The following is a 22,612-nucleotide window of genomic DNA, read 5'->3' as shown; positions in this document are numbered from 1 at the left end:
AACGCTATGTCTGGCGCAAACCCAACACCTCTCATCAACCCGAGAACACCACCCCACCATGCTGTTGGGATGTTTTTCATCGGCAGGGACTGGGAAACTAGTCAGAATAGAAGGAATGATGGATGGCGCTAAATACAAGGAAATTCTTGAGGGAAACCTGTTTCAGTCATCCAGAGATTTGAGACTGGGATGGAGTTTCACCTTCCAGCAGGACAATGACAATAAGCATACTGCTAAAGCAACACTTGAGTGGTTTAAGGGGAAACATTTAAATGTCTTGGAATGGCCTAGTCAAAGCCCAGACCTCAATCCAATTGAGAATCGGTGGTATGACTTAAAGATTGCTATACACCAGCAGAACCCATCCACTCATTTGCAGTTTTTCAGTCTTATTTCTTGTATTTTTCACAATAAAAAAATATTTTGCATCTTCAAAGTGGTCGGCATGTTGTGTAAATCAAATCTATTTAATTTCCAGGTTGTAAGGCAACAAAATAGGAAAAATGCCAAGGGGGGTGAATACTTTCACAAGCCACTGTACCTGCAGATTCACACTACAGCTATGACAATGTTTGTATTTGTAGTAGTATGAGTTGGGATCATTGTTTAGCTAGCTAGCGACATGTCTAAACAAAATACTCCACTTTGGCCAGATTATTACATGAGCCATCAAGTTAGCCAGGTGTGTCTGGGGGTGATTACGGCCATCTATTGTATTTCATCAACATGTCTAGACAATACTGGCCCATCCACTTAGCTAGATGTGGCTGGAGGCTGCTTACAGCATTTCTTTCACATGGCCCATCAATTTAGACAAATGTTTCAGGTAAGCATCATCTAATAATTATAAAATATTTGTATCTGGACACTTTCTCTTTTTGATATCAGTTTACACCTTATGTATCCTGTGCATGTGACAAATACACTTTAATAATTTAAAATCAAATGTTATTTGATATAGCGTGTGTTTACCACATGGTCACACATGTGAAAATCTTAAAGAGATGGGTGGGGCTAAGGCTTAAGAGAGTGTGAACGATGCTGAATGGGCGTAGACAAAGAAGAGCTCTCCAGTAGGTGTATTAAAACATTAAAGAGCCATTTTCTCAAGTGGGGATTCAAGTCTATCAACTTTCAAAGCAGAAGGACTTTCCCATTGTTCCTCAACCTCAGTGTACTTTTATCCAATGTAAAAATCACAATTTCAAGTTTTGCTACATTATGACCGAATGACATATTTTCAGAAATCCATTCAGGTGTATTTTGTGGCTTTTGGCGAATGCGTTCTAATGATCTAAAGTCGCGCTGTTGCTGCTGCCTGTAAACACACAGTCCAGTTCAAAGTGAATGATGGCTGGCCCGTGTGGCAAATGGCTTGTTTGTATCATGGTCTACTGTAACTCTGATTGGCTATAGCGCACCGGCCTGTGTAGACTCCGGTCCTGGACAAGACAGATGTTTTATTTCGGTTTTATTTATTGTGTTGTCTATTAATTGTCCAAACGCATGGCCACTTTCCCATTCTATATTGCTACAGAATTTTTACAAATGCCTTAGTATACGTAATTCCCAAACATTCTATGAATGTATGAAAATGTGAAAATGACCATAAGTGGGTGCTTGTTCTTCCTGGGGGTGTATATGAACAGATTTTAATAAGATGTCAAGTTACTAAAATGCTGTCAGTTCCACTTTAAATGCAACAATGTTTCACACACAAGTTATTTTGTGACACCATACCCATACCACATCGTGCGCAAATTGATTTTGTCACCCTCACGACACGCAGGTTGAAATATCCAAACAAACTCCGAACCAAATATATTAATTTGGGGACAGGTCAAAAATAATTAAACATTCATGGCAATTTAGCTAGCTAGCTTGCATTTGCTAGCTAATGTGTCCTATTTAGCTAGCTTGCTGTTGCTAGCTAATTTGTCCTGGGATATAAACGTTGAGTTGTTATTTTACCTGAAATGCACAAGGTCCTCTACTCCAACAATTAATCCACACATTAAACGGTCTACCGAATCATTTCTAGTAATCTCTCCTCCTTCCAGGCTGTTTCTTCTTTGGACTTTATATGGCGATTGGCATCTAACTTTCATAATAAGGTGTATTACCATGACCGACCGACCTCAGTTCATCTTTCAATCACCTACGTGGGTATAACCAATGAGGAGATGGCATGTGGGTATCTGCTTCTATAAACCAATGAGGAGATGGGAGAGGCAGGACTTGCACGGGGTTCAGCGCCACTTATATTTTAGTGTTTGGCAATGCAGACACACATTGGCGATCGCGAGCAGTGTGGGTGCAATGATTGAATAACATGTATGTGTACATTTATTTTGCAACGTGAGTGCACGCTACGTGAGTGGTGTGGTCAGCATGTAAGAGAATGCTTCTTCCGGTTACTGATAAGCTTGCACTCATCAAGAAATTGAATGTTAGAACTGCCAAATCCCCATGGATAAATTATGAATTGAAAAACTGTATGGCTGAGAGGGATGAGGCAAAGGGAATAGCAAATAAGTCTGACAACAACAGCAAACTGGTCAAACATAGAGTAAATTGAGAAATCACATAAGTAAACCAAACAAAAAAGATCAACTATACTATTCAACAAAGATAAATGATATAAAGAGTGATAGTAAAAGCTCTGGAGTACTTTAAATGAGATTCTAGGCAAGAAAGCAAAGTCAGCTCCATCCTTCATTGAGGCAGATGGCTTGTTTATAACAAAACCCTTTGATACTGCCAACCACTTTAACTTTTTTGTTGACAAGATCAGCAAACTTAGGTATGACATGCAAACAACAAATGCCGAGCCTTTATATTCATGCATTATGAACCGAATAATGGAATGCAAGCACTGTAGTTTTGAGTTCCACAAAGTGAGTGTGGAAGAGGTGAAAAAATTGTTGCTATCTATAAATAAGTACAAATCACCTGGTACCGATGGTACATTTCTTAGGTTGGTAGTGGAATACATTGTGACTCCTGTTTGCCACATTTTCAATTTAAGCCTCTGAAGACGGTGTGTGCACTCAGACAAGGAGGGAGGCAAATGTCATTCTGCTACCCAAGAATAGCAGAGCACCCTTCAATGGTTCAAACAGGCGACTCAACATGCTCGGCACTGACACAGATGACTGATGATTGGCTGAAAGAAATTCACGTTAAGAAGATTGTGGGAACTGTTTTGCTAGACTTCAGTACAGCTTTTGATGTCACTGATCATAACCTATTGCTGAAAAAATGTAGGTGTTATGTATTTGCATCCTCTGCCTTATTATGGATTGAGAGTTACCTATCTAATAGAACACAGAGGGTTTTTGTTAATGCAAGCCTCTCTCGTGCTAATTTCATTGAGTGTGGTGTACCGCAGGGCAGCCAGCTTGGGCCATTATTGTTTTGAGTTTTTAAAAATGACTTTCCATTGACCTTGAATAAAGCCTGTGCGTCTATGTACGCTGATGACTCAACAGTATACACGTCGGCTGCAACAGTAAAATAAATAACTGAGACATTTAACATAGAGCTCCTGTCAGTTTTAGGCTGGTGCTAAATATCTCAAAAACTAAAAGCATACTTTTTGGGACAAATCACTCGCTCAACGCTAAACCTCGTTTAGATCTATTATTGAATAATGTGGCTATTGAGCAAGTTGAGGAGACTAAACTGCTGGATGTAACCCTAGATAGCAAGCTGTCATGGTCAAAATATATAGACTCAATGGTTGCTAAAATGGGAAGAGGTCTATCCATAATAAGGCGTTCCTCTGCCTTCTTGACATCTCAGTCGACCAGACAGGTCCTAAAGCAGCACGTATCGCACTTAGATGTACACAGAGGGAAAGTGTCAGTAACATGCATGTCAGTCTCTCCTGGCTCAAAGTTGAGGACAGATTGACTGCATCCCTATTGGTCTTTGTCCGAGGTATTGATGTGTTGAAGGTACCGAACTGTCTGTTCAATGCAGTTGGCACACAGTTTAGACACTCATCAGTACACAAGACATGCAACCAGACATGCAACATGCAACAAGACAAGACATGCAACCAGAGGCAACCAGAGGTCTCTGGACCTGGTCCCCAGGTCCAGAACAGAGGCTGGGAAACGCACAGCATTAAATAGAACCATGACTACATGGAACTCTCTGCCACCCCAGGTAACAAGCTTGCAATAAAACCAGTTGAAAAAACAGATAAGACAACACCTTACTGCACAGGAGACTGTGGAGAGAGACACAGCCATTTGATATATCTTGTATTGTAATTTGCATTGTACTATATATTAGACCTAGATATTGTGTATGTACTGATATGTAGGCTGTGTGTGACATTTTTAATTGATGTATTTCAGTCCTTGACTAATAATGTTCTGTACTACAGTACCAGTCAAAAGTTTGGACACACTTACTCATTCAAGGGTTTTTCTTGATTTAGACTATTTTGCACATTGTAGAATAACAGTGAAGACTTCAAAACTATGAAATAATACATATAGATTCATGTAGTAACCAAAACAGTGTTAAACAAATCAAAATATATTTTATATTTTTGATTCTTCAAACTAGCCACCCTTTGTCTTGATGACATCACTCTCTTGGCATTTTCTCAACCAGCTTCACCTGGAATGTTTTTGTGGGAACTCTAGCACTTGTTGGCTGCTTTTCCTTCAATCTGCGGTCCAACTCATCCCAAACCATCTCAATGCGGTTGAGGTCGGGGGATTGTGTAGGCCAGGTCATCTGATGCAGCACTCTACCACTCTTCCTCTTGGTCAAATAGCCCGTACACAGCCTGGAGGTTTGTTGGGTCATTGTCTTGTTGAAAAACAAATGATAGTCCCACTAAGCGCAAACCAGATGGGATGGCGTATCGCTGCAGAATGCTGCTTATGTGTGCATTGAATTCTAAATAAATCACACACAGACAGTGCCACCAGCAAAGCACCCCTGCAACATCACACCTCCTCCTCCATGCTTCACGGTGGGAAGCACACATGCAGAGATCATCCGTTCACATACTCTGCTTCTCACAAAGACACGGCGGTTGTAACCAAAAATCTCACATTTGGACTCATCAGACCAAAGGACAGATTTACACCAGTCTAATGTCCATTGCTTGTGTTTCTTGGCCCAAGCAAGTCTCTTATTATTATTGGTGTCCTTTAGTAGTGGTTTCTTTGCAGCAATTCAACCATGAAGGTCTGATTCACACAGTCTCCAAAAGAACAGTTAATGTTGAGATGTGTCTGTTACTTGAACTCTGTGAAGCATTTATTTGGGCTGCAATTTCTGAGGCTGGTAACTCTAATGAATGTATCCTCTGCAGCAGAAGTAACTCTGGTTCTTCCTTTCCTGTGGCCAGTTTCATCATAGTGCTTGATGGTTTTTGCGACTGCACTTGAAGAAACTTTCAAAGTTCTTGAAATTTTCCAGATTGACTGACCTTCATGTCTTAAAGTAACAGTGGATTGTCATTTCTCTTTACTTATTTGATCTGTTCTTGCCATAATATGGACTTGGTCTTTAACCAAATAGGGCTATCATCTGTATACCACCCCTACCTTGTCACAACAGAACTGATTGTCTGTCTCAAACGCATTACGAAGGAAAGAAAATGAACTTTTAAAAAGGCACACCTGTTAATTGAATTGCATTCCAGATGACTACCCCGTGAAGATGGTTGCGAGAATGCCAAGAGTGTGCATCGCTCTCATCAAGGCAAAGGGTGGCTACTGTACTTTGAAGAATCTCAAATATAATTATTTTTGATTTGTTTAACACTTATTTGGTTACTACATGATTCAATTTGTGTTATTTCATAGTTTTTATGACTTCACTGTTATTCTACAATGTAGAAAATAGTAAAAATACATGGAATGAGTAGGTGTGTCCAAACTTTTGACTGTGTAACGCTCGTCCTCCTCCTCGTCTGAAGAGGAGCATGGATCGGACCAAAACGCAGCGTGGTTTGAATACATACTCGTTTTATTAAAGAAAGACGAACACGAAAAAACACTTGATAAACTACAAAACAATAAACGACGTTAACAGACCTGAACTTGTGAACATAGAACATGAACGTACGAACAGGAAGGAACACACAAATGAAATGAACGAAAACAGTCCCGTGTGGCACAAACACTGACACAGGAACAATCACCCACCAACAAACAGTGAGAACAGCCTACCTTAATATGGTTCTCAATCAGAGGAAACGTAAAACACCTGCCCCTGATTGAGAACCATATCAGGCTAATAACAATGAACCCAACATAGAAACACATAACATAGAATGCCCACCCAGCTCACGTCCTGACCAACTAAACAAAGACAAAACAAAGGAAATAAGGTCAGGAACGTGACAGACTGGTACTGTATGTATCATGTCATGTTTCATGTGGATCCCAGGAAGAGTAGCTGATGCTTTTGCAGTGGCTAATCCAGATCCTAATAAAGACCAACCACAAAATTATTACAGATGTTAGTGCTACAGGTCAGTAGTCCTTGTGGCAGGTAGTTTTAAGAGTTCATGGGAACAAGAATGATGGCGGTCAGCTTGAGACGTGGGGATTATAGACTTGAACAAGCAGGGGTTGAAATTAACAGTGAAGATGCCTGCCAGCTGGTCTGGCATGCCCTGGAATACCGGCCCCACGGTATTTCGAGTGTTGACCAGATTAAAAACCGTACTTATGTCGGATGTCGAAACATACATAAAATAGATTGAGTTCGTCTGGTAGAGAGGCATCTTTGGATAGATCACGGCTAGGTCTACCTTTGTAATCTACCTTGTTCCTATATTGTCCTTTTGCCTGTTTGATGGCTCTGTGGAGAATCTCCAGTCCTCAGCCTGCTATAGACACTCTGTCTGTTATCTGATCTGGCCTAAGGCTGAGGTTACCCCCACACCCCTACGTGGGTGGGAGGAGGGAAGAGGAGAGCGCTGGGTTGGTTCCCTCCCTGGTTCTGGACCGTGATGTAATTTTGTCTCCCTGTTCCAAAAGTCCCATTAGGCCTTGGCCCGGCGCCATCTTGTCTCAGACATACAGAGATAAAGACGTGTGGAGGTTGTGAGAGCAAACAGAATAAGAATGAGACGGCATCACCAGCATCGGGAGGGAGGCAAGACAGAGAGAGGGTCAGGGAAGGCTCCACCTGCACAATTTATACAGGCGCTGTATCCTCCATCAGATCCACGGCCTCTTTGTTTTGTAATTTATTTACAATCCAATCATTGACCTCGGGGCACAAAACAAAGCGAAGGTGGTGCGATTCATTCTCTTTTCCTTCTCGTCTGGGGGAATACCAATGTGAAATTGAATGATTCAATTTGGGTCATCTTGCTGGCAAACACAGGTCTGGGCGGGTCAAGATTAAGCTTGTCTTTAGAAGGTAGTTTTTCTTTGTCGTTTTTGCATTGATGTTTCCCTCTCAATTTATGCAGTCAAGCTTTTGCAACATTTAACCTCCTTTGTGGTGTGATTGCCTTTCCCTCCGTGTGCTCCGTGTACTCCTTTAATCTGGTAATGATCTGTATTTATCTCAAGTGTCTCGTTAAGGGAGAGTGTCAAAACGATCTAACCATACAAATGTCCTTTGTGAAGGGGAAAAGAATGCTAAACGAACAGGGCGAGAGTCCAAAAGAACATTAGCTCAAACTGCAAACATTAACACTGTTGCTCGAAGGGTGCCGAGTAAAGAGAACAATAACTGCACATAGTTTCACACATCCATTGCACGTCATTTTTACCACGGTAGCATCTCAACATTTCCACATGCAAAAATACTCTCAAATACAGCATCCATATTATCAGTCCCAATAGACTCAGTACTGCCAGTATTCTGCGGTGGAAACACATTATTTTAGAAAAAGAGCTGAAGCTCAAGTTATCTTAGATTACTGGGATCCGTGACTGACGGCACATCCCCCTCCACCACCGCCACCACCACCACCCACTCCATGATATTTAGGTCTCCTCCAGGACAAGTGTATACACAGGGTGGCTGGGGAGCTGAGGAGAGAGGGAAGAAGATGAAAAGTCAGCCCGATACACCATCAATTAACATCACTCCTCCCTCTGCCCCTCAGCCTCCTCTTCTTCGCTGCAGGAGATTATACAACCTCCCCCACTAACACCCCTACCAAACCCCCACCCCTAATTGCCATTTCCATCCCTGCTCTTTCATTGATTTTCTTATTATGCATTTCTATAATTACAAACTCCTGCGGCGAGGGCTGGATGCGGTTAAGTCATGACAGATCAGGCTATTTAACAGACCCAGGGGCCACGGCGATGCAGCCATAGCCCATTCTTACTCTCACTCACTCAATCACACACACACACACTTTATTATTTCACTATCTTAGCCCTGTCCCCATATCATCCCCCTTGTTTTCTTGCTCTTTCTCTCTTTCACTTACAGCCAGTCCTTCAGATGCCTAGCAACCATCCCAGAACTAAATCAATCAGCAGAGAGTGAGATCAGTGCAGGCAGGCCAGTCTCTTTCTCCCTCTGTCTTTCTCTCCCTCTACAGCTGCACACTCTCTCGGGCCCGTCTTGTCTTTTATTTGTCCCTCTACTCCTCCTTCAATGTTCAGTCTAAATTCTCCCTGACCCTTCCCTCCCTCTCTCCCATCCTCTCTCTTAGTATTATGAGGGACAGGATAACAAAGGCACACTGTTATCTGCATCAAAGGACGGAACCGATTTATGTTTGTGGTTTTGAAATCTAATTGAAATCTAATTACATATCACCGTGAAATGCGACTTTTAAGTGCTTTAGAGATGAACTCAACCCCTACAAAAGTAAAGTACACTGTAAAGCATACTCAGTTTGGTTAAAGGGATAGTTTATGCAAAAATATATATTTGTGTCGAATTACCCTTACCTTGAGTTGTGTAGGAAGGCCCATGGTGACAGAATCCCCAATAATCCATTATTTACTTCTGGCTACGTATTATCGTCGTCAGAATCAATGACTGTACACAGACGAAGCGATGTTAGCAAATCAAACCCTCACACACACACACACACACAGTGTGTTTTAAGAGAGCCATCCGGCAGTGAAACAGGTGTTAGAGAGGGTCTCGGAGCACTGAGCCACTCCGCACAGAGACCACACACAGTGGAAGACAGACAGACAGGCAGAGAGGAGAAGAACAGCTCATTGATATGCTCTGGTGTAAACAATGTCTCTCATTCTCACTGCACCACGTTTAACATATTTCAATATGACAAGAAACTAATGAGCATACTGGGGTGGGTGGGGGTCTGAGAAAGATAAAGTAAATAAGAGCTTTTACAATGTGAAGACTAAACTATTTTGTTTGCATCTTTTCTTCTAGCTTCTCTTTTCTTTTCTTTAATTATGCAGTGGCACTAGAGAGACTCAGCGATGGTGCAAATTACAGAGGAGCCATAATGAGACGTTATCTCCCCTAAATGCAACAAAATAATGCTGATTGAACTATTTTCCTATTTGTTTAAAATGAAGTGGTTAATGTGTTTTACAGTGGTAAATATGAAAATAAAATATCACAATGAAACCATGGATGAAACCATTTACTACTGGTGTTCTCCGTGCCATCCATGGCCGGAAGTAGGAGACTGTTTATTTAGCTTTACTATTTTCAATCAATATTAGTTTTTTTTCCCTGGATCAGCTGATGATGGTCGACAATATCACTAGACAACTAGCCTACAGCTAGACACCAATGCACATCCAATCCATCCAACAAGTACACGTTCATAACAGTAGGCCTTTAGTTGACTCTTTCAGTTAGAAATATTAGATTTTGCAATGGCATAGGTCTTCATTATTTTGGATTTGAGTGCCCATGAGTACTGTTTTCACAGTGAAACGTAATGACACATTTTGTAGGCATAGCACATATGTCCACGATTCCACGATCTAAACAAAGGTTTAAGTTCCATGTTAGTTCAATTGTTAAATGCTTAGTAATGAAAAATAATACTGTCATAAATGTCGTTAATGTAAAGAAATAAAAGGTTGTGTTTGATGTCACACGATCTGTGAAGACTCCAAGCATTAACTCACGAATTATGGACAACTCATGAACTAGGGTGTAAGACACGTTTTGATTCAACTCATCTATTGTATTGAATGTAGACTACCTATTTTGCGTGTGTTCATGTGTTTAAAATTGCCTTGGCTGAGAGGGTAGGCTACCAGCAGTGGTGTAGACCTAGTGGAGGGTAAATGCAAGTAAACGCTGTTTACCCACCGTGTTCCAAAAAATGCGTTGAAAGTATAAGGAGCGGTACTTTTTTCACCGTGACGAGCAATCGGAGTTTACGACCTATTTTTTTTAAATTAAACTACATCACTGGCTAACGGAAGGCCTATTTGAAGTTCAGGGTAATACACTTTGTAGCCTAGTCTAGTAAGTTGACCATGTGTGTTAGAGTGACCATCCTGTTTTTCCCGGGACAGTTTCAGCCCCATTTCAGTTGTCCCGACGTTTCAGGCCACAAAAAAGGTACATTTGTCAGCAAGATGCATCAGTTAATGTAGGCCTAATCAATGGCAAGCGCTGAATGTCAAATCAAATGAAATCAAACTGTATTTGACACATGCACCGAAAACAACAAGTGTAGACTTTACCATGAAATGCTTAACTACAAGCCCTTATGGCTGCAATCCCGTTAACGGGATGATATGACAACAGCCAGTGAAAGTGCAGGGCGCCAAATTCAAACAACAGAAATCTCATAATTAAAATTCCTCAAACATACATGTATTTTATACCATTTTATACCAGTAATCTTGTTGTTAATCCCACCAAAGTGTCCGATTTCAAATAGGCTTTACAGCGAAAGCACCACAAACGATTATGTTAGGTCACTGCAAAATCACAGAAAAACACAGTAATTTTTCCAGCCAAAGACAGGAGTCACAAAAAGCAGAAATAGAGATAAAATTAATCACTAACCTTTGATGATCTTCATCAGATGACACTCATAGGACTTCATGTTACACAATACATATATGTTTTGTTGGATAAAGTTCATATTTATATCCAAAAACCTCGGTTTACATTGGCGCCATGTTCAGAAATGCCTCCAAAATATCCGGAGAAATTGCAGAGAGCCACGTCAAATAACATAAATACTCATCATAAACTTTGATGAAAGATACATGTTTTACATAGAATTAAAGATACACTTGTTCTTAATGCAACCGCTGTGTCAGATTTCAAAAGCTTTACGGCAAAAGCACAATATTCAATAATCTGAGAACAGCATTCAGCCACAAAAGGAAGCCATACAGTTACCCGCCAAATTGTGCAGTCAACAAAACGTAAAAAGCATTATAAGTCTTCACTTACCTTTGCTGATCTTCGTCGGAATGCACTCCCAGGACTCCCACAAGAAATGTTCGTTTTGTTCGGTAATGTCCATCATTTATGTCCAAATAGCTATTTTTGTTAGCGTGTTTGGTAAACAAATCCAAAGTCAGGAAGCGCGTTCACTTAAAGCAGACGAAATGTCAAAAAGTTCCATGACAGATCAGTAGAAACATGTTAAACGATGTATTGAATCAATCTTTAGAATGTTTTTTACATAAATCTTCAGTAACGTTCCAACCGGAGAATTACATTGACTTCAGATGTGCGATGGAACAGAGCTCCCTCTCATGTGAACCGCATGTCAGAGCATGGTCAGGTCATGATAGACCTGACTAATTCCTGTCCCTTCGGCCCCACTTCACAGTAGAGGCATCAGACAAGGTTCTACAGGCTGTTGACATCTAGTGGAAGCCGTAGGAAGTGCAAACTCATCCATATCCCACTGTGTATTCAAATAGGGGCTTGGTTAAAAATCGACCAACCTCAGATTTCCCACTTTCTGTTTGGATTTTTTTTCAGGTTTTTGCCTGCCATATGAGTTCTGTTATACTCACAGACATCATCCAACCAGTTTTGAGAAACATCCGAGTGTTTTCTATCCAATACCAATAATAATATGCATATATTAGCAACTGGGACTGAGGAGCAGGCAGTTTACTATGGGCACCTCTGGGCACCTTTCATTCCAAGCTACTCAATACTGCCCCTGCAGCCATAGAAAGTTTTAACCAACAGTGCAGTTCAAGAAGAAAAACATATTTACCAAGTAGGCTAAAATAAAAAGTAATAATAAAAAGTAACACAATAAGAATAACTAGGCTATATACAGGGGGCACGGTACCGAGTCAGTGTGCAGGGATACAGGCTAGTTTGGTAATCTGTACAATAGGCACACCTTTTGGTGTTTTTGTAACAGATGTCTATTTCCATTCATCAAATAGCATGAGTGTACATGCAGTTTGGATCTGTGGAACTATTTTTAGAGTGGACGAACATTCCACATTTTCATGAATAGTTGTGTTCATGCCACATTAAGGTAATTCATTTTTACAGTTTATTATTAGGCCCATATAAATTAATCTCATCTCAATACAGAGACCCCCACCCAAATATCATGGTGTAATTCACACTCTGGACTGTAATTCACACCACTGTTGCCATTACTCTCCCATGCTCTCTCTTCCTCTCTATCACTCTATCACTCTATCACTCTACCTACCGACCGACGACCGACCGACCGACCGACCCGACCGACCGACCGACCTCCCTCCCTCCCCCTCCCTCCCTCCCTCCCTCCCTCCCTCCCTCCCTCCCTCCCTGCTCTCTCTTCCTCTCCTCCTCCACTCTATCACTCTACCTACCTACCTACCTACCTACCTACCTACCTACCTCCCTCCCTCCCTCCCCCCCTCCCTCCCTCCCTCCCTCCCTCCCATGCTCTCTCTTCCTCTCCCTCCTCCACTCTATCACTTCTATCAACTCTACCTCCCTCCTCCCTCCCTCCCTCCCTACCTCCCTACCTCCCTCCCTCCCTACCCTATCCTATCCTATCCTATATACAAAAGTACATGGACACACCTTTAAATTAGTGGATTCGGCTATTTCAGCCACACCCGTTGCTGACAGGTGTATAAAATTGAGCACACAGCCATGAATCTCAATAGACAAGCATTGGCAGTAGAATGGTCTTACTGAAGAGCACAGTGACTTTCAACGTGGCACCATGATAGGATGCCACCTTTCCAACAAGTCAGTTCGTCAAATTTCTGCCCTGCTAGAGCTGCCCCGGTCAACTGTAAGTGCTATTAATGTGAAGTGGAAACGTCTAGGAGCAACAACGGCTCAGCCATGAAGTGGTAGGCCACACAAGCTCACTGAACGAATGCTGAAGTGTATAGTGTGTAAAAATCGTCTGTCCTCAGTTGCAACACTCACTACCGAGTTCCAAAATGCCTCTGGAAGCAATGTCAGCACAAGAACTGTTCGTCGAGAGCTTCATGAAATGGGTTTCCATGGCAGAGCAGCTCCACACAAGCCTAAAATCACCATGCGCAATGCTAAGCGTCGGCTGGAGTGGTATAAAACTCCATGATGCCCATTCTTTTTTTTATGAGATCGAAGAGCAGGTGTCCACATACTTTGGTCATGTAGTCTATCCATCTATCCATCTATACATCTATCATCCCCTCTCTATCTCCATCTACCCCGTCCCTCTCTCTTAAGTGTGAGGGACATGTTTGCAATATAAGCCCTTGGTAATGAAGTCGGCACAATGAGAAAAATGACTGAGATCACTTTTAGCACTGCAGTGTGAAGGACGACCTCATTTGTAGTCAGCAAAAGACACCTTCCATCTCCCCCTCCATCCCTCCCTCCCTCACCCTCTATATCTCTCCAGAGATGAGCCATGACCATTTCCTCCTGCATCCAGAAAGAACCAACTAGCAGAAGGATGATTCACCATTACCTGGGTTATTAGCATAATCTTCATAGCTACTCTCGTTATTCCAGACAGAGCTGCATGCATATGTGGAATCGACGGCAATTTTAGTTCTCTAGAGGACACTGCTGTAGTGAAAGAAAACGTACAGCCTCGGCCTCCGGCCACATGACAATGAGCAGTGATGGGAGCCATGCTATTAAAGTACTATGTCAGGATATACTTGAAAGCCCAACAGTATATAATAAACTACAGTAAAATCTTCTTATTCTACATTGTAGAATAATAGTGAAGACATCAAAACTATGAAATGACACATATGGAATCATGTAGTAACAAAAAAGTGTTAAACAAATCAAAATATATTTTATATTTGCAATTCTTCAAAGCAGCCACCCTTTGCCTTGATGACAGCTTCGTACATTTCTCTTTGCTTATTTGAGCTGTTCTTGCCATAATATGGACTTAATAGGGCTATCTTGTGTCAAAGCACAACTGATTGGCTCAAACGCATCAACGAAAGAAATTCCACAAATGAACTATGAACAAGGCACACCTATTAATTGAAATGCATTCCAGGTGACTACCTCATGAAGCTGGTTGAGATAATGCCAAGAGTGTGCAAAGCTATCATCAAGGTAAAGGGTTGATACTTTGAACAGACGCACATTTGAGCGCCCCTGAAATGAGTAGGTGTGTCGAAACTTTTGACTTTTATATACAGTACCAGTCAAAAGTTTGGACACACCTACTCATTCAAGGGTTTTTCTTTATTTTGACCATTTTCTACATTGTAGAATGATAGTGAAGACATCAAAACTATGAAATAACACATGGGGAATCATGTAGTAACCAAAAAAGTGTTTTATGTATATTTCATTTTTGAGATTATTCAATCAAAACTTCTGTGTCTGCTCTAGTCTCCATTCCAATGAGTCTCTCGCACTCGATGGCTTACTTCCGCCAGAGTGGAAGACGTAAAGAAAGAGGACCCAACTCTGTCTCCCTCCAGCAGGATGCGTTTTTACTTTTTCTCTCCCACCAAGCAAGGAGTTTTTATATGGAGTTCAATGAGAGTGTCAAATTTGGTCGACAAAAAATGGATGGTTCATTTGCTACGTGTAGTTTGCTTCTGTTTAAGCTAGAGATCTACATTTTCATTGCATTGGCTGCGTCTCAATCCACCGCATCCGCCAATGGAGGCGTTTCGCCGTCTTCTAACAAAAACATCTGTGGCGTCAGAAACGCTCCAGACGTTAACCTACAAACTAATATGACCCCTCTATGGAAAGGTGAGACTCTCACAAACATGTATATGTCAGACGCCAACAAGCCTCACAAAACTCGTCTGAAGGCACCACGGTACCAGTTAAACATTTTTATGGAAGTATATATGGAAGTAGTTTTTGGTTTTCTTATACCTAAAGGGGTCCTTCAATGGGGTCTTTCAATTCTAAATGAAATAGCTAAATGATCCTTGGTATGACCATCTAAAAACAATTCCATATGTTAACTTAGTACCCCCCCCACTTTGACTCTTAAGGATTTTAAGATTGATAGTCAAATGGGTATGATATCAACAATATGTGAAAAATCTAATAATAATATATTTCTAAGATTCCAAGAATAGATTTTGGATTAGATTTACATTACATTCGGAAAGTATTCAGACCCCTTGACTTTTTACACATTTTGTTATGTTAGAGCCTTATTCTAAAATGTATTAAATAGTTTTTTCCCCCGTTATCAAATTACACACAATACCCCACAATGACAATGCAAAAACAGGTTGTACATTTTTTTTGTAACTTTATAAATAAATAAACAACTGAAATTTCACATTTACACAAGGATTCAGGCCCTTTACTAAGTACTTTGTTGAAGCAACTTTGGCAGCGATTACAGCCTCGAGTCTTCTTGGGTATAACGCTATAAGCTCGGAACACCTGTATTTGGAGAGTTTCTTCCATTATCCTCTGCAGATCCTATCAAGCTCTGTCAGATTGGATGGGGAGTGTCGTTGCCCAGCTGTTTTCAGGTCTCTCCAGAGATTTTTGATCAGGTTTCAAGTCCGCGCTCTGGCTGGGTCACTCAAGGACATTCAGAGACTTGTCCTGAACGCACTCCTGCGTTGTCTTGGCTGTGTGCTTAGGGTTGTTGTCCTGTTGGAATGTGAACCTTCACCCCAGTCTGAGGTCCTGCTCTGGAGCAGGTTTTCATCAAAGATCTCTATGTACTTTGCTCCATTCATCTTTCCCTCGATCCCGACTAGTCTCCCAGTCCATTCTGCAGAAAAACTTCCCCACAGCATGATGCTGCCACCACCATGCTTCACCGTAGGGATGGTGCCAGGTTTCCTCCAGACGTGACGCTTGGCATTCAGGCTAAAATAGTTTAATCTTGGTTTCATCAGACCAGAGAATCTTTTTTCTCATGGTCTGAGAGTCCTTTAGGTGCCTTTTGGCAAACTCCCAGCGGGCTGTCATGTGCCTTTTACTGAGGAGTGGTATTTGTCTGGTCACTCTACCATAAAGGCCTAATTGCTGGAGCGCTGCAGAGATGGTTATCCTTCTGGAAGGTTCTCCCATCTCCACAGAGAAACTCTGGAGCTCTGTCAAAATGACCATCGGATTCTTGGTCACCTACCTGACCCAGGCCCTTCTCCCCCAATTGCTCAGTTTGGCCGGGCGGCCAGCTCTAGGAAGAGTCTTGGTGGTTCCAAACTTCCATTTAAGATTGATGGAGGCAACTGTGTTCTTGGGGACTTTCAATGCTGCAGACATTTTTTGGTACCCTTCCCCAGATCTCTGCCTCGACACAATCCTGTCTCACAATCCTGTTACGGAAATTCGTTCGACCTCATTGCTTGGTTTTTGCTCTGACATGCATTGTCAATTGCGGGACCATATATAGACAGGTGTGTGTCTTTCCAAATCATGTCCAGTCAATTGAATTTACCACAGGTGGACTCCAATCAAGTTGTAGAAACATCTCAAGCGTGATCAATGGAAACAGGATGCACCTGAGCTCAATTTTGATTCTCATAGCAAAGGGTCTGAATAATTATGTAAAGAAGGTATTTCTGTTGTTAGTTTTTTTAGAAATTGGAAACATTTCTAAAAAACGATTTTCGCTTTGTCATTATGGGTTATTTATTTAATAAGGCTGTAACGTAACAAAATGTGGAAAAGGGGAAGGGGTCTGAATACTTTCCGAATACACTGTGCACCTTTCTACCTACTCAAAGCGCTTTTACATAGTAAGGGGGAAACTGACCTTATCCACCACCAATGTGTGGCACCCACTTGGTTGATGCACGCCAACCATTTTGTGCCAGAACGCTCACTACACATAAGCTGGCATGATTGGTGGAGAGGTGAGAATGAAGGAGATGATTAGATGGCCATGATAGAACGGGGTCAGGTTGGGAATTTAACCAGGACAACCGTGTTAACACCCCTACTCTTGTGATAAGTGCCATGGGATTTTAAATGACCACAATTAACATCCCATCTGAAAGACTGCACCATAAGCTGGCCAATGTCCCCTGCACTGCCCTGGGACATTATCTTAAGAGGAAAGAGTGTCCCCTACTGACCCTCCAACACCACTTCCAGCAGTATCTGGTCTCCCATCTAGGGACTGACCAGGACCAACGCTGCTTAGCTTGAGGTAAGCCAGCAGCTGGATGCAGGGTGGTATGCTGCTTGAGGGGAACCTAAAAAAGTATTGAACGTTCCGAGCTTTGACTGAAGTGGCAGAGATTGGTACCTCTAAGATTGTCCTTCAGGGTCCTGCTATATGTTCCTGATAAAAGAAACGCAGGGGCTCTGACAGATCATATTATTCTGCTACAATGACTGCAATCTGAAAAGTGTGGTGGAGAAAATCCATACTGCCTGGGACTGTGATTCTGAGGGGTGTATTGACAGTGTGTGGAATATCCAACTGTCAACACCCAACCAACAAAACATGGATCAGGAGAGAGAGGCATAAAATACAATAAGGAAGGTATGCACTCATGGCTCCAGGAGTCACTGGACCTTCAGACAAAAGATACTGCTTTTCAGAGATACTGCTTCAAAATGTAAAAACTATATATTTTTTTTAAAGAAAGGGGGGAAAAAACGATTCTTGTCATTGCAAGGGAGAGAGTCAGGGACACCAGTATCACACTAGAGGGAGGCGTTGAGCCTACAGCCCAGTGAGGGGGAGGGTGGGGGAATAAGGGAAAAAAAAGTGAGGCAGGTAGAGAGAGCGCAGTGGGTGTGGTGGCCTGCATTAAGCTTCACAGTTGTTGTACTTGTCTGCTACTCTGGGGGTGACACCCCTGTCATGCAATATTTATCTGAGCACCTGGGAGTGCTGATCACCTCAACAAAATGCTGACTAATTCATGAAACCAAACCCACTAATAAGATATTCAGCCCTAATAATCCTCAAGGCAAGGAGATGAAGACTTGAAGTCATACTTCACTCATTTACCATTGCTTTAATTGCTGTTACCACGTGTATGTCCCAAATAGCACCCTACTCCCTATACTGTTTAGTGTACTACTTTAGACCATGGCCCATCAAAAGTAGTGCATTAAATAGGGAATAGGGTACCATTTAGGACACGGAGCCTATGTCAGCTCTAATTCAGGAATTAAAACATCAGGGAGGATATACTGTACGTGTATTGAGGCTTACAAATGATGCATTTATGTACCAGTACTAGGCACTTATGGTAGTAAGTAAATATCTAGGGGAATGAGCACTAAACCATGCATACATGTATCTCACAAGAAACATTTAGAGAGCTAGAGTACAGCCTCCTCTCTCTCACTCACTCACTCACTCTCTATCTATCGTTCGCTCTCCCTCCCTTTCACTCTCTCCGTGACTCACATGCTAGTATTCAGTCTGTAGTTGCTGTTTAGAAATGAATGCTTAACAAGCTACTGACAATAAGGAACACATGTAAAAACACGTCACACGTGTCACCCAGCCAGAGGTGCGGTATATGAAACCCTATGAAACCCTCATGACTAGTAAGAGGTCTAGGACACAGCATATTAAATAATGTTAGAACACACATGATCTTGTGAGCCTTAGTGGGTAAGAGCATGGTGCTAGCATCCTGCATTAGTTAGCCAGATTCCCCCAGGTTCACACATACTAAAATGTATGAGCTCACTGTAATGTACGCTGTTTTGGATAAAAGCATCTGCGAAATGGCACAGGCTATGTGAAGTCTGGTACCTTGAGGATGCCCTCCTTGGACTCGCCCACTATTGCATGATAATGGGGGTGTTTTGTTTAGTGTAGTATGGCCACCTACCTTGCGGATGCCCTCCTTGGACTCCTCCACGTTGTTGTCGGCCCCTCCGGTGCGGTTGATCATACGCCACATCTGGGAGTACATGGGGTCCCTTTCAAAGGGGTTCATGGCCTTACTGCGCACCTGCTCGTACACAGCTGAGTCCAACACCGTCCCGTAGGGCAACTCTGTCTGCTTGGACAGGTCCTGGAGAGACCTATAGACAAATACAGGAGGGGGAGGTTAGGGGAAATGTAGTTCAACATGTACAAAGATACAACATGACGATGATGTGGAATGATAGACACACGTGCAAATAATCACACTCCAAACCCATTCACCTACAGTATGCATAGAGGGACACACGCACGCACACACAACAGAAAAGTACACACACACACACACACACACACACACACATTAGTTAAACAAATAGTTGTTTTGTCAGCGCTGAGTTAATAACCTGAATATAGTTAAGGGTAAGCCAGCCAATCAACTGGCAAGAAGCTCCTTGTAGTTCAACTAAAAGGGGAATAATAGAGGAATGTAATAAAATCACTCTCATACCATCACCACCTCCAGGGAAATGAAGGTATTTTAATTACAATGCTACGGTTTGATAAGTATTCAAACACTCACCATTTATAACTGTAATAGAAAACCATTACTGGGACTAATTACTGTTTGTTTGTCAAATTGCTTCAACACAAGCTGCCGATGTGACTAGGAGAACAACAATTGCATCGCAGTCAGTATTGTTACACTTCTGTTGTTATCAAGACTGTTTTTTGGGGGGGACAGATTTAGTCCGGTAAAAGAGAACTCCAAAGTAAGTAAGTACAATCACACGACGAGTTTACTGGAGAATTCATTAATTGAATATCGTTACATCAGCATACTGTCACCCCCCCCCCCACACTACTCCCCCTGCCTCTCTGCAGCTACTTTGAACCCTCTTTGAGGTTTTAATGAACCTGGCTGCCAAATGTTAATCTTTTATTGCTGTCAATTAATCTTGCCTTAATTTTACTACTTCCTCTTCCACGTTTTGACGTCCCGTGTCTCAATTTGCATTCTCTTTGAAGGGGAAATTCTCCTTAAATAATGTGTGGGCATGGGGATATAGGGAGAGTGATGTGGGGTGGGTGGAGGATCGTAGACTAAGGTAGACTTATGCTTGTGTCCAAATGGCAACCTATTCCTATGTAGTGCACCACTTTTGAAAAGGGTCAAAACAACTAAATACCTGTTCAGCAGGGTGTTAGAAATCAAACAGAAAAGAAAAAGGGAGAAACAGAGAGGAAGACCGGGATTGTTTATCTACACACTTTAGTTGCAAAATGCTGTCCATGCAAAATGTTGTCTACAGCGTGGCACTAATGAATACACCCCTCTCTCAAACATGTCCCTCACCTTGTGAAGCCACGTGTGTGATGTGTCACTGTAGGTTTATTGGTGTTTACTAAGAATACATTGGTATTCGTGTAGCGCTTTTCATGACACTCAAAGACACATTGACAGCCCCTTAAATGTCTAATGTTGTCCCTGACAAAGCAGGTGTTTGCCCAATTCCCCAACACACACACGCAGGCACACACACACACGCAGGCACACACACACACACACGCAGGCACACACACACACACAGACAGCACACACACACACACACACGCAGACACACGCAGGCACACACACACACGCAGGCACACACACACACAACACACACACACACACCCACCACACACACACACACACACACACCCTCCGTCAATCCATCCCTCCATCCTTATGCTCATCCTTCCACTCCATCTCCTTTCGCTCTAAACGGGTGCGCTCTCCTCTCTTTCCTTTTTCTAAGCCCAATCCTCAGTCCTCCATCTCTCCTCTTCGATCAATCCGCCCACAATGTCCGCCGACTCCTATCTTTTCACTGTTCACACATTCTGTTCCTACCAGCTCTGCTGCTTCAGCTCCACTGTCCTCCAATCTCCCCCTAAAGGATTCGCAACACTATCTAACAAAAACAATCATCCACAAAACTCAACCTTGGAGTATTAATACAAAAGAAATCGGTCTCTTTTTCTTGTCACTGTGTCAAGCCATTCAGCTTTACTGGCTGCACTGACACACCGTAGCAGAGCACTATTAAAATACTATCTATATGACCCTCCTTATCTGTGGATAGAAACAGATTGAAATGTGTGTAAGGACTAAAGAGGGTAGAGATCCAAGAGATCCACTTTCCAAACTCGGTGCAAGAATGGTAATCAAACTTTTATCAGATTACAGACCATCTAATTACAAGATCAGAGTTTGTTTCCCTTTTCCCCCTCCCATCTCGAATTCACATTCCATAAATCTTGAGGGTTTCCTGTCTGAGGTAGCACATCTCTCCTCTTTCAAACAACAGGCCCCTGGGTGTGAAGTTTAGGCTCTAATTATTGCAGTAATGATCCCAGAAGAGTCTACACATTAAAGATAATACATTGAAATTTATGGAAATCCTAATTAGCTGCATAGAAGTAGAACGGAGCAATCTGAGAAGGACTCATTAATGACATCTCATGCAAAAACAAAACAAAAAAGGGAAAGGGGGGGGGGGGCGTTCCCACTCTCTCTCCCTCTCTCTTTATTTCCCTAACCTTCTTCAGCGAGATGGAGCAGGGAGATGAGATATTCTCGCTAGAGCACAATTAACATACTACTGCTAGGCATTCCGGAATCTGATTTGCCAAATGAGCGGTGGGGATTTAGGCGTGGCACCGTGAGGGGAGCAAACAAATGATGACGACGAGACGGCAAACAGAGACAAGGCTTAGGAAAGACATGCAATGTCCATCGACGTGGTGTGGGATGTGGTGTTGAAGAAGGTTCCTAACTGTTGACTCGGTGCCCCTCTACCTGCCACAACTCACACACACTCCCTCAGATCTGCTCTAGTCTTCCTTCAGCGTGGGCACAGTGCACAGAGTTTCATCCTCCTAAAACACTGTAGAGTCCACCGTGGAGTCCTCGTAAACCAGTTACCCGTTGTGCCCGGGAGAGTGACGTCACCCACAGGATGATAGATCTGATTTGTGCCACACAGGAAATTAAAAACAGAGGGCCCTCACTGGCCCCTAGAGAGGGGATGTGCCCATGTGGCTTCTTCCCAGACAGACACTCCATCTCTCCAGAAACAGCAGACTGCCTGATTGATACAGAGAGTGCTAGAGAGAGCAGTGAGCAGTGCTATGAATGTATATTCCCACGTGGATTAATTTATACACACTCCGTCAACTGCAGTGTGAGGCAATGGAGGCTCCTCACAGCAGGAAGGGTGGGGACCATCCTCCTCAGTGAATTTCATAAAAACAGCGAAACATTTAAAAAGTTATCAGTTCTAGATAAAACGATATATATTCACGTCATCAAATAATTTATCAAAATTTATCAAAACACAAGGTCTACAGTAGCCACAACTACACTCTCTGTGGTAGCAC

General features: G+C 42.4%; 1 protein-coding gene across 2 annotated transcripts in view; it reads right to left on the bottom strand.

The window, feature by feature from the left end:
- The window catches only part of LOC111957531 (glutamate receptor ionotropic, delta-2), a 705,651-nt gene that overhangs the window by 53,461 nt on the left and 629,578 nt on the right, over window positions 1-22,612 (bottom strand). For both annotated transcript variants that reach the window (XR_011474713.1, XM_023978383.2), the window contains exon 11: window positions 19,152-19,347. Coding sequence is in view for 1 of the 2 variants with exons in the window: in XM_023978383.2 (XP_023834151.1) it covers window positions 19,152-19,347 (196 nt within the window). In the remaining variant the exon portion in view is untranslated. The remainder of the gene's footprint in view (window positions 1-19,151; window positions 19,348-22,612) is intronic.

The sequence above is a fragment of the Salvelinus sp. IW2-2015 genome, linkage group LG33 (assembly GCF_002910315.2).
Source record: "Salvelinus sp. IW2-2015 linkage group LG33, ASM291031v2, whole genome shotgun sequence".
Classification (NCBI taxonomy): domain Eukaryota; kingdom Metazoa; phylum Chordata; class Actinopteri; order Salmoniformes; family Salmonidae; genus Salvelinus; species Salvelinus sp. IW2-2015.
Note: the sequence above shows the minus strand (reverse complement) of the source record. Positions and strands in the feature narration are given on the sequence as shown.